This window comes from Bufo gargarizans, unplaced genomic scaffold (assembly GCF_014858855.1).
Source record: "Bufo gargarizans isolate SCDJY-AF-19 unplaced genomic scaffold, ASM1485885v1 fragScaff_scaffold_437_pilon, whole genome shotgun sequence".
In the NCBI taxonomy this organism is placed as follows: domain Eukaryota; kingdom Metazoa; phylum Chordata; class Amphibia; order Anura; family Bufonidae; genus Bufo; species Bufo gargarizans.
In genome coordinates, this window is record NW_025334116.1 from 126,690 (window position 1) to 139,248 (window position 12,559).

At 41.6% G+C, this 12,559-nt stretch overlaps 1 protein-coding gene across 1 annotated transcript; it reads right to left on the reverse strand.

The window, feature by feature from the left end:
• Positions 1 to 3,657: 3,657 nt before the first annotated feature.
• Positions 3,658 to 4,947, reverse strand: SST (somatostatin). The gene is made up of 2 exons (XM_044273173.1): positions 4,813 to 4,947; positions 3,658 to 3,870 (listed from the first exon to the last, which is right to left on the reverse strand). The coding sequence occupies exons 1-2, from the start codon at positions 4,945 to 4,947 to the stop codon at positions 3,658 to 3,660; spliced, it is 348 nt and encodes a 115-aa protein (XP_044129108.1).
• Positions 4,948 to 12,559: the final 7,612 nt, after the last annotated feature.

Consider the following 12,559-nt stretch of genomic DNA (forward strand, 5'->3'; position numbering starts at 1 on the left):
GGTGTATTCACCTATCCCCACATTTAGGTCTAAAACTGGCCAGCCCTTAAAGTAAAATTTTCTATCTGAAAGGAATTAATGCCATGACTTAGGCTACTTTCACACTAGCGGTTTAGTTTTCCGGTATTGAGATCCGTCATAGGGGCTCAATACCGGAAAACAACGCTTCAGTTTTGTCCCCATTCATTGTCAATGGGGACAAAACTGAACTGAACAGAACAGAATAGTCCAAGATGCATTCCGTTCAGTTTGGTTGCGTTCCCGGACCGGAGAGGAAACCACAACATGTTGTAGTTTGCTTTCCGTTCTGGGATGCGGAGCAGGACTCCCAATGCAAGTCAATGGGGACGGATCCGTTTTCTCTGACACAATCTACCACAATAGAAAATTGATCCGTCCTCCATTGACTTTCAATGGAGTTCATGAATGATCCGTCTTGGCAATATTAAAGAAAATACAACCGGATCCATTCATGCAGATAGTTGTATTATCAGTAACGGAAGCATTTTTGCTGAACCCTGCTGGATCCAGCAAAAAACGCAAGTGTGAAAGTATCCTTAGTAGAAACACAGCATCATTAGACTAAATACAGACATGGGGGTCATTTATGAAGGCCCAAGACCAGACAATAGAGATAAAAAAAAGTTGCAACCTTTGCGTTTGTAACTTTTTAAATGGCACTTCAGCAAAAATTATTGTGCAATGTTTTTATGCTGCCCTTGACACTTTTAGAAAAGTAGGGAGGTATGGGTGGTGCCATCAGCCTAGCAGATTTATCATCATTTACTCCCATTTTCCCATTCACAGTGGGAGAGGTGAGTACTCTGGCGGCTGTGACTGCCAGAAGAGCCGAGAGGCCAGTGGCCACAGACCACAGGCATTACAAAAAATGGTAGATATTGTAGAATCTATTCAGGAGGATCAACAGAGAAAGAAGTAGCAGCTAATTTCTAATAAACACTATAAACACATTTAAAAAAACAACCGCAATAATAAAGGAACTGTTGACCATGAATAAACCATACTGTTTTGCCAGTTACAGTTTTTTCTTCAAACACATCTAATATATGCCTCTGCAGAAGAATGATGGCTTTCTTTGGCAGCCCACATCCATATCCCCCACCACTTTTACACCCACCTACACTGAAATATAACGCACCCCACTGCAGTCATAAAACTTAGGTTACTGCTCTAATGGAGTGAAATGGCAGATATTTTTCTAACTCTAGTATTCAGCTTGAGAGGCTGCTAATATACACAGTTGCAAGCTTACAGGAATGCCTAGCTGCTGTAGGATCCAGTGACCACTTAAAGTAGTAAAAATATAAAAACATCTTTTGTCTAAGAAGGCTGAAAAAGAAAAACATATTTCTATGAAATAGTACAAAATGAAAGCCACAACTGTCATGGATCCATATAAAAAAGAAAAAGAGAGGCGTGCTTCATGGGTAGGACAGTAACGTAAAGCATTTTAATGATACTGAGAGTGGACAATGCACTCACCCACTTGTGTTCTGTAATAAAGCACAACACTTGTCTCAGCGCATGTGATGTTTCCTTGGTCTGCAGCCCTGGACCCTGGTCGGTGAGCTCATGTTGGTACCAGAGGTCAGTAGAGCCACCCATCGGAACAGACGCTTTGTTCAGCACTATCATCAAGGACTCGTGGAAAAAGCACTTTTGTCACATTATTTTACTGATTGTGTTAAAAAAATATATATTTTTTTCAATAGTACCCAGTTCTTTTTCAGGTAAAAACATACTCAAAAGGTATGTATATCAGAGTCCTTGATGACAGCTCTGAACAAAAGATCTATTCTGTTCCATTGTACGCACAACTGTCATGAAAGAAAACAGAACAATTGCGTGAATAGCCTAAAAAAAAAAATTCTGTAATAGCCGTTATATCAATGTCTAGCAGAAAATTGCTAATTTTGCCTGAACCAAAAATACTACAGTACTTATAGAGTTAAGATATGACCCCTATAGAGTGGCCAAACGCAATAGAGAGCTCATAGAATACTGTAATGCAACAGCGTGGGTTATTCCATGATAACGCTTCCGATATGGGACCACAATCCCGTAGTACGGTATTATATCAGTATCATACACAAGGCATTCAGCAGCTCTATGCAGTAAAGCTGTGAAGCATTTGCTGCACATTTTATACTTATTGCATATTATATTACTTGTTCAGTAGTGGCTCTTCACTGCAGCTGGAGCCTACTTTCAGAAGCAGAAATAGGCTTGCTGCTCACTTGATGCATTTTTAAACATGAAGGCAAAGGGTGGCAATAAGTCATGAAGGCACTATTTATGTATAACTACCACCCATGGCAAGGGTTTATCAGGACCAAGCTGCAGAATATGATTTGTTCACTATGCAGAGGGACGTGTAGCACTAGGAGCTGCCTCCAACAAGTAGGGCCATGAAAGGGTTTGTTCAGGTAATTCACCAGGAGAAGCTGCACGTAATCCATGGCTCCTACCTGAGTGAGAGATACTCTTTGCATCCATTTCCATCTTTGGCTGAAAGAGGGGATTTCTGAGCAGAAGGTCCCATCTAAAGTGTTGATATGTCCTAAACAGGTAGACAATGGTGTAGAAGAAAATGCTAGAGAACAATGTCATTTTCATCTGAAGTGTATCGCAGTGAGAAAAAAACTGCCATTCATCACAGCACGGAAATTTGGGGGAAATGTGTGACTACTCAGATACAACATGGTCCGAATATTTGAATCCGCAAAATGGATACACAAATGTGAATAAGCCCTTACTCATTTTTTATTTTATGGATAGATTGCTATAAAAATTCATAAACAACACCTTAAAATGTTCTGCTATATCAGTTTATAGAATTGATGACTTGAGAATTAGGAGATTACAAAGTAGCCCAACTGCTTCCAGCTGTCTTACGGCAGCAGATATATATTGCCGGAATGGAGCTGATTGCTAAAGGGTTAGACAAAGTCATTTCATTTTAAATAGCAATGTTTATACTCAATGAATGAACAAGTAAAATTAAGAGAAGTTCAAGCCACATATTATGCAGAATAATTATAGCATTATAGTCTTTTTTTGCCTGAGGATGCTTCATGAAAGAGATAACTGGGTATCATTTGAATTGTAGCGTTAATGTTAGCGATAATGGAGAAGATTAAAGGGACTACAGTCTTAAACAATGTAAACTGATTACTGCTGCCTTCTTCTTTACTGAATCGTTCAAGTCTGAATGATGTTCAGTCCAACACTCATGCACACATCTCTGTTATGAAGGAGTTAATCTCTTCTACCTACAGATAACATGGCATTTATCTTTTCCTGCTCTACCCTCTGGTATTTAGTATTAACACAGGAATAAAAAAAGATTGACAAAAGATAAACTGAATACTTTGAAACACGCTTTATTGCAACAAATAATTAAAAATAGTACATCTGTGAGAATTGAAAAGTGCATATAAGAACTATCGAGAAATCACGACCCAAGCAAAATAATTTACAATTTCAACTAAAAGTTTTATTAAACAACTCCAAATTAACATTAGTATTCACCATAACTGTGTGTGGTATTTACAGTCTTCGGATCCTGTGGTAAAGGCTTTGTTTCGGGAGTTAGGAAAATAAAGGACCAAAATGCTAGGGAGAGATCGGAGGAGGCTAACAAGATGTGAAGGTTTTCCAGAAGAAGTTCTTGCAACCAGCTTTGCGTTCTCGGGGTGCCAGAGCTGGACTGGAGTTTGCGGACCTTTCAAGTTCCAATCTTACTTCATCTTGCTCAGCTCCTCTGGGCAGGTCGTCTGATTCCAAGGCGTCATTCTCTGTCTGTGATGGTTCTGATAGCAACTCTGCCAAGAAGTATTTGGCCAACTCCTATAAAAAATGCCAAGAAATATTAGAGCTGCAGACATAAAACCGTAACTACATTTCTGCAAGGACTATGACGCATCAATGATCTTATGTCTCACCTTTTCAGGTCTTATAGGAACATGTTCACAAATAAGCAATGTTTTATAGTAACATGATGAATGCTATACTATACTACCTGCAGTCTGAATGGCAAGAGCTTTCCAAGGTGCTGAAACTATTTCTCTGTCCACCTCGCCGTCATACATTCCCTACTGTTTTAGTACATTAAGTACTTGCTTTCTATATTTTCCGGGACTGGGGCACTATTGTGTTATTTACTATTGTTTTTTGGCACTACCCTAAAGAACTACAGGACAGTGATTGAAGGTTATGCAATTATATTGCTATAAAACATGCAGCAAAAACATTTCTGACTGATATAAAACACAGATGTCAACCACTGTAAGGAAATCGAATAGCGGGAGAACTACACAAGTGACAATTGTGATAGTGCTATCACATCAGCATATTGGACAGTGCAGTATGCTCAGTACCTCGGACAGCTCTATTGATTCAGCAGCTCAGGTTCAACGTAGAGTTTTCTTAGACAATTAATTCAATTCTAGCTGACTATTAGTTTAGCATTGCACATGGCATTGTAGCACGCTAAGGCTAATACATTCCAAGTGTTTTCCTCTAGAAAACATTTAAGTGCAGCAAATTATCAATGCAATTAATCTGTCATAATACTACATGTCATTTCTGAGCAGTTATAACTATCCGAGCAGATCACATATTTATGCCTGTTATGTTGCAATATTAGTGTGTATTATGAATGTGCATAAATAGACATCCATACACATATCTGACAGTAAAGTTTGTTTCCAGATTTGAAAATGAAAAGTTCAAGGCAAGGTAAATATTAGTACTATGGAAAGTCAGAAAAGGAGAAGATTCCTTCCTTACCTGTTTTCCTGCTGCTGCAAGTGATTTCTGCAGGAACTGGCGAAGTCTCGGGTCTGTAGGTGCAGCTGACATAGAGCTCACAGCCAAGGCCAGGGACAGCAGGGTCAGGGCACAGCGCACTCGGCAGGACTGCATGTCTTCAGAAACTTCTCTAGGCTGATTGCAGAGACAGGGCTATGAGAACCTGCTGTGTCGACTTCTTCTGCTTCTGCTCCTGGGATCTCCATAGCCCCCTTTTAAATTCTCCCTCTGACGTCAGTGAAGGAAGAGCTCCCTCCTCCCCCTCTTCTCTGAGATAACCACCACTTTTACGCACCATTAACCAAAGTAGATAAATCACTAGAACCACCCAGATGAAAAAGAACCTGAAAGGTTTTTTTTTTGTGATTTTCTTTCTCTCTGTAGTGTAATGTGTACACAGTTTGTGTAACCTTTCTATATCTTTTGAACATTAATGGTTTCTACAAGTTATTTAACTCAATAAATGCCTGTGTCACTGTCCTGTTCTTCTGTGAATCAACATTGTGTCATGTTGTTTTTTCCTGTCATTTCTGGTGGCAACCTAATTATTCATTTTCCTTGGGGACATTACCTATGAAGGATATGTGGACATAATTTTTATGGTACAGCAAGATCTGAATGATTTAAAAGGCTTTTTCGATTTGTTTTTTTAAGTAATGTGTATCTAATATCACACAAGGACCAGCATCACAAATCCCCGAAAACACCCTGTAGAAAAACCGATGAAGTAAGCATTTAACAGTGTTACATTATTTTTAGTGTATTTTTTATGTTCTAAACATTTATCATAAGTTTTATTAGGGTTAATATAAAAGTATACCCAGTTAGCTGTTATTTGCCCATTTCATCTTGTATTATACAGAAAATTTAAGACGATGGAAAGAGATTAAATACCAATATAACATCATTCACAAAAACAAACTAGTATACTTTGCAGTATTAGTTTAGAGAACAATCTGGAGCATAATACTCATTAACAAAAAAGTGTATGTATCTGTAAAGGAAGAAGATACATGAAACAAACATAGTCACATGAAACAAGTCAGATAGATAGATAGATAGATAGATAGATAGATGTGATGATTGATAGATAGATAGATAGATAGATAGATAGATAGATAGATAGATAGATGTGATGATTGATAGATAGATAGATAGCTAGATAATAGATAGTTGTGATGATAGATAGATAGATAGATAGATAGATAGATAGATAGAATAGATAGACTTAGTGGTTTGCAGTGGCACCTTGTAATGTTGGGATCCTAGGTTCAAGTTTGACCCAAGACAAAATCTGCATGAAGTTTATATGTTTTCCCCTTGTTTGCATGGGTTTCCTCTGGGTACTCAGGTTTCCCCAACACTCCAAAAGACATACTGATAGGGAATTTTAATTGCATGCCCCAATGGGACAGCAAATGTTGACAATGTCTCTAACGTGCTGTGGAATATCTTTGCACTTCATAAGTAAGCAAAATAAAAAATAAAATAAATAATAGATAGATAGATACTAGATAGATAGTTTGGGAAGTCGCAGTAGGCCAAATGGGATCAAATGCAGTCAGACACTGACACAGAAGTCCATTTTAAATGGGACTTTGCTTGTTCTCTAATCTGTTGCAATAAATAAATGCATAGCCTTTACATTCAGGTCCAAAACACAAAACAAGCACTGAGTGCTAACTAAACATTTATGTTTGTTTGACTATACAAGTGACTTACTACCTTCTTCAGTAGATACTAGATAGATACCAACATAATAGATAGATAGATAGCTTGTGTGGATCTTTTTGTACCAGTCCATTGGGGAATTTTTGCACCCGCTATTTGCTTATATGTTTTGTCCTTTTTTAGATGGATAAATAGATAGGCTCCATACAAAGTTGCAGCACCACCAGATTGAATCAAAAGTGAAGTTTATTCACCCAGCACGATATTTCTGACGTTTACTGGGTCATTTTTAAGTGATGGGGCTCAAAAAGCAGCTGAAATGTTGCGTTGGGTTACAGATCGGTGAGTGCTCTAAGAGCATTATTCCTGCACCCCCTTGGTATTCACCCTTCAACTTGTACATGGAGTTGGCCTTTGCTGCAGGGAAACAACCAAACTGCTACCTCCAGATATAGTCCCGTTGTAGTGACAGTTGACCTACTGGGGTCAGAGTATTCGGTGAAAGCACTGTGAGCTCAAGATAATGAAAACCACACCAAAACAACTGGAAAACCACAGGAGAAGGCTGGAAAGTCACTAAGACTTAATACAGGTTACTAGATCAAGATTGCACACTGGTAGTGTAGATAAATGAAGTCACAGGACAAACCAACAGGCTGGGTGGTAGTGAAGACTCAGGCAGGGCATGCAGGTTGGGTACTTGACAGTAACAGAAACATAGACAGAGAGACAGGATTAACTTAAACACAGGATAAACTGTGGTAGAACGCAGGAGAATCACAGAAGCACTACATTTAAAAACTTCTGTTGGTCACCGGGAACCTAAAGCTCAGAAACCCTTTGCCTGGAAAGGTTGCCTTATATACCTAGGGACCCCTAGCCATTGGCTAAGGGAAGATTTTGAAGACCATGCACTAGCCCTTTATGAGACCGGAGGTGACTGTAGTTGCACCGTATGGGGACAGGGGCTAGAGCACTAGGCAGAAGCATGGAGGCAGCAGCCTGGTGAGTAGCACGGCATCTGTGCCCACTAGGGAGGGCAAGGCAGTGGAGGCCAAAGAACTGTCATTTGAATGGCGTATACTGATAAGGACCATTGATCAAGTCTTATCTCACTGGGACATCATCTAACCTTTGGGATACACAGTGCTGTTTTAAGCTGTTTATTAGATAGCTGATAGCTGTTCACATGAGGCAAATTTGCAGACATTTCTGAAACTAAAAATCTTTTTCCATACATCTGAATGGGGCTGTTTCTGCATCTGTGCATGTGATCTAGCAAACCCTATTTAAATGAATGGAACTATCTCGGGAATTTCTGCAGCATGTGAACAGTCTACAATTATGTCTTTTCATCTCAGCACAGATTTGTTTCAGGGTTATACTTCTGTTTAGGTTAAAGGGGGCAGACACATAAAAAAAATAAAAAAAAATAACATAGGCTACACTGCTGTATAATTTTAAAATTAGAGAAATTGTTTTAACTGTGTAGCTGAAGTAGCCATAGCTCACACCTGGTCATCCACCATAAATCCTATACACCAAATCCTGTCCACCAGCATTCTCCTTATGCTGCACTTCTTTTGAAGTCCAATAGCACGCATACCTTTATCACTACTCCTGGGGTATGCACTTAACATAGCAACTGATACACCTTCTCCATTTAATGATCCCCTGCTGATAAGGTCATGATTTCATTTCCTACTAAGGGCTTGTTATCCACTGTTTGCTTTTAGTACACTCCTAATGGCTAAATAAATATAATGTGCTCCTGAGACAGAGTACTCTTCTGTATGCAGTATGTATTGCAGGAAGGCTTGTAATTGTGCAATGTGTCATATTTATTTATTCTGTTCATCATGCTCAAGTCACCATGTACTTTAGGTGAATCTCCTCTAATCGTGCAGAGCTCCAAGTTGCAGGAAAGTGAGATATCCTATGGGAGTCACTAGTGAGCCATTCTCAGTGACCAACATCCAAAAATTGACCCTGATATTGAAGCAAAAGTGTACGCCACTGTTGATATCATGCACTGAATGATTTCAGTGTGGTGAGCAACATCCATGCAGATGTCAGCCTCATGAATATTCTAGTAAGCCTGCTGTTCAGGGGTCACATGTACATTGTTAAAAAGAGGGTAGCAGTCCTAAAACATACAAGGAACATACAGATCTGAAAGTGACTGGTTTCCATAATGACATGAACCTAGAAGAATATTCTTGACAAATTGCATAATCTTAAAATTTTTGTTTTTGAGTTCCAAAAAGATTAAAAAAAATATGGATGCATTGATCTGTTGTTTCTCATCCCAATTTACTACTAGTAACTAGTATACTACGTCATGGTCCACTCATTGTACACAAGGCCATTTGTATACATTTTGATTAAAATGCATAAGCCCACTCACCACGTCAAGGTTGGGTCTTTGGAGTGGGACTTACTGTAATTTGGTGAAGAACCACGTGTCAGCCACCACCACCAAAATTCAGCAACTACACATAGGGAGACCAAGCAGCCCAACAGCATCCCTGCCGCCAGACTGAGCTCCCTTGGCACCGGACCCCACCAAACCTGCACAAAGAATCTTTGGAGCTTAGCCAGGGTTATCATTGGGTTCTTGGTCACCTCAGTTACCCCCCCCCCCCCCGCTGTTCTATAGAGTGAAAGAACATACATGCCGGTCTCCGTGTTTTGCAGATCTGCAATTTGCGGACTGAAAACCAGGCAATGGTTGTATGCATGAGCCCTAAATCATATGGTCAGCCTCTTGTCTTTGGTTATTTTCTGTTCTGACCAATGCCATACTTCCAGTATATATCCTGATCCACATGGGTTTCTGGTTTATGCCTTAAACCTGATTCCGATCCTCATTCTGTGTCTTTGATCTGGGTTACTTGTGACCTTGATTCATGTCTGTTTGGTCTGCTTGAGTTCCAACTGTGTCAATAGGTCCCTGTGTGTGGACCAGGTCATTGCACTTAGCAGCACAGGGACTGTCGACAAGTTGGGGGGCTGTTGTTTAGGACAGATTTTCCAAGAAGGTAGGAAAAGTGGTCGGGTGAGACTAGGTCTGCACTGTTCCCTACTTTTATGTTTGTGTCTTGTACCATTTGTTTAAGAAAGTATTTGTTTTTATATTTCCTGTGTCCATATGCCTTGTGTACAAATGCTTGGGATGTGTTCAGTGGTTCTCTTAAAGAGGACCTTTCACCACTCCTGACATGCCTGTTTTAATAGCTACATGCATTCCCAGTGTAAAAATGATTCTGAAACATCTATTTTTATGATTCTATGTTGCCCGTTCCTTTATTATATCTACTAAAAGTTATGAATAAATTGCTAGCAGTCTGCAGTAAGGGTACAGAGGGGTGTTAACTAGTGTTGGTCGAGCACCAAAGTGCTCGAGTAGAACACCTTGGGATGCTCTGGTGCTCTACAGAGCACCCAAGCGCAATGGAAGTCAATGGAAGTCAATGGAGAACCAGAGCATTAAACCAGGCACCCCTGCTCTGAAGAGGGGAGGGTGTCTGGTTCACAGGAAAAGGTCCGAAATTGATGAAAACACCACTGAAATGGTTCGGGAACAGCATGGAGAGGATGTCTGGACGCATCTTGGACTCCCAGGTCGCTGCTGGGAATGATGTTGTCCAAGTAGTATGCCACTTTTACAGACAATAATACGCACAAAAAGATAATATCAATTTTAGAGGAAAAATTGTTAGGAAACATTCTTTCCTGTATATTTACTTGTATATAAAGTGCAAGTGCTGCCAAAAATTACAAGGAAGAGGCACTCCAATACAACCTGTATATCACATAAAGGAGGGCCTCATTCACATTGTGGTCCAATTGTTCGGGTAGATTCCTACACTCACAAAGCCTATGCACTAAGTTAAAGGGCTGCCAAAAATTACAAAAACATTAGGGGTGAGGGTGTGCTGCTGATCTGACCCTCTAAAACATTAGGGGCGAGTGCCTACTGCTGATCTGACCATCTAAAACATTAGGGGTGAGGGTCTGCTGCTGAGCTGACCATCTAAAACATTAGGGGTGAGGGTCTGCTACTGAGCTGACCTTCTAAAACATTAGGGGCGAGTTACTGCTGCTTATCTGACCATCTAAAACATTAGGGGCGAGGGCCTGCTGGTGACCAGCAAAAACATTATGGGTGAAAGCCTGCTGGTGACCCTCTAAAACATTATGGGCAAGAGCCTGGTGGTGACCCTCTAAAACATCATAGGCGAGGGCCTGCTGGTGACCCTCAAAAACATTATGGCCGAGAGCCTGCTGGTGACCCCCTAAAACATTATGGGTGAGAACCTGCTGCTGAGCTGACCATCTAAAACATTAGGAGCGAGGGCAGCCTAATAAACATGTTGATATGATGGAGGAGGAGGAGGACGAGAAAAGGGAGATTGAACCATATACCCTTTTTTTTAGTGGAAGGGGTGCAAGGGAATACAGTGTATTCAAAACTCCATAAAAGCCACGTTTAGAGTGCCTTTATGTTCAGCTACTTTCCTCTGGTGGAGTAGAAAAGTCAGGGGCAATCCAGGCCTTGTTAATTTTTATAAGAGTCAACCAGTCAGCATTTTCAGTTGAGAGGCCTATACGCTTATCAGTTATTATACCCCCAGCAGCACTAAATACCCAGTCTGACAAAACGCTGGCAGCGAGGCTTTCCAGCAACTCCAAGGAGTAGAGTGCCAGTTTGTGCCACATGTCCAGCTTGGACACCCAATAGTTGTAAGGCACAGACAGATCACTGAAGACGCTGACACAGTCTGCTACGTACTCCTTCACCATCTTCCAAAAAATTTCCCTCCTTGTGACGTCGGTGAGCTGGCAATTGCAAGCGCTGCTGCAGCATTGCCAGACCGACGGAAGTTGTTGATGACTTGCGGAAATGGACACACACGCAGCGCACCTTCACCAGTAGCTCAGGCAAATTGGGGTAGGTTTTGAGAAACACTGAACCACTAGGTCGAACACGTGGGCTATTCATGGTATGTGTGTGAGCTTGCCGAGCTTCAAAGCCGCCACCAAGTTACGGCCATTATCAGACACAACCATGCCTGGTTCTAGGTTGAGTGGTGAGAGCCACAGCTCAGTCTTGACCCTTATCCCATGCCACAGCTCTGCAGCGGTGTGTTGTTTGTCACCTAAGCAGATCAGTTAAAGCACCGCCTGTTGCCGCTTTCCCACTGCAGTGCTGCACTCCTTCCAGCTACTGACTGGTGCTGCAAGATGATAATTCAGAGGAGGAAGTGGAGGAGAAGGCGGAGAAGGAGAAGGGGGTTGCCGCCACTAATGCAGGTGGTGGCGGAAACCCTGATGGAAGTAGGGCCCGCAATCCTTGGCGTCGGTAGCATCTGTGCCATCCCAGGTTACGACTCCCTACCGGCCTCCACAACATTCACCCAGTGTGCCGTCCCTGACCAAAAGCACTTGTTCATGTGTCAGTTGTTAAGTGAACCTTCCCTATAACTGTGTTGGTTAGGGCACAGGTGATGTTAAGGGACACATGCTGGTGTAAGGCTGGGGACAGAGTAACGCGGAAAGCCTTAGTGTCCACAAGCCTAAATGGCAATATTTCCAGGGCCAGCAATTTGGAAAGGTGCGCATTTTGTGCTATGGCCTGTGGGTGGGTGGCTAGGTGTTTGCGCTTTCGTTCAAAGGCCTGGGGTATAGACATCTGTACGCTGTGCTGGGACACAGAAGTGGATGTGCTAGCTGATGGTGATTGCGAAGGTCAAGGTGCATGGCGGGAGGCATTCAGGCCTGCGTCTTGGACAGGGGATTGTCCAGCACATAACACAGGGGAAGAGGAGGTAGTGGTGTGACCCGCAGACACTGGTTGTGGACCCAGGCATTCAGCCCACCTATTAGGGTGCTTTGATGCCATGTGAAGGATCATGCTGGTGGTGGTGATGTTGCTAGTGTTCATGCCCCTGCTGATTTTGGTACGGCACAGGTTGCAAATGACAATTCTTTTATTGTCCACACCTCAAAAAAGCGCCATACTGCGGAACACCTACCCCTTGGCAAGGAAGAT

Coding starts and splice junctions, on each gene's coding strand:
- SST (XM_044273173.1), bottom strand. CDS start 4,947: ATGCAGTCCTGCCGAGTGCGCTGTGCCCTGACCCTGCTGTCCCTGGCC. Junction 3,871..4,812: donor TTGCAGCAGCAGGAAAACAG/GTAAGGAAGGAA, acceptor CATTTTTTATAG/GAGTTGGCCAAATACTTCTT.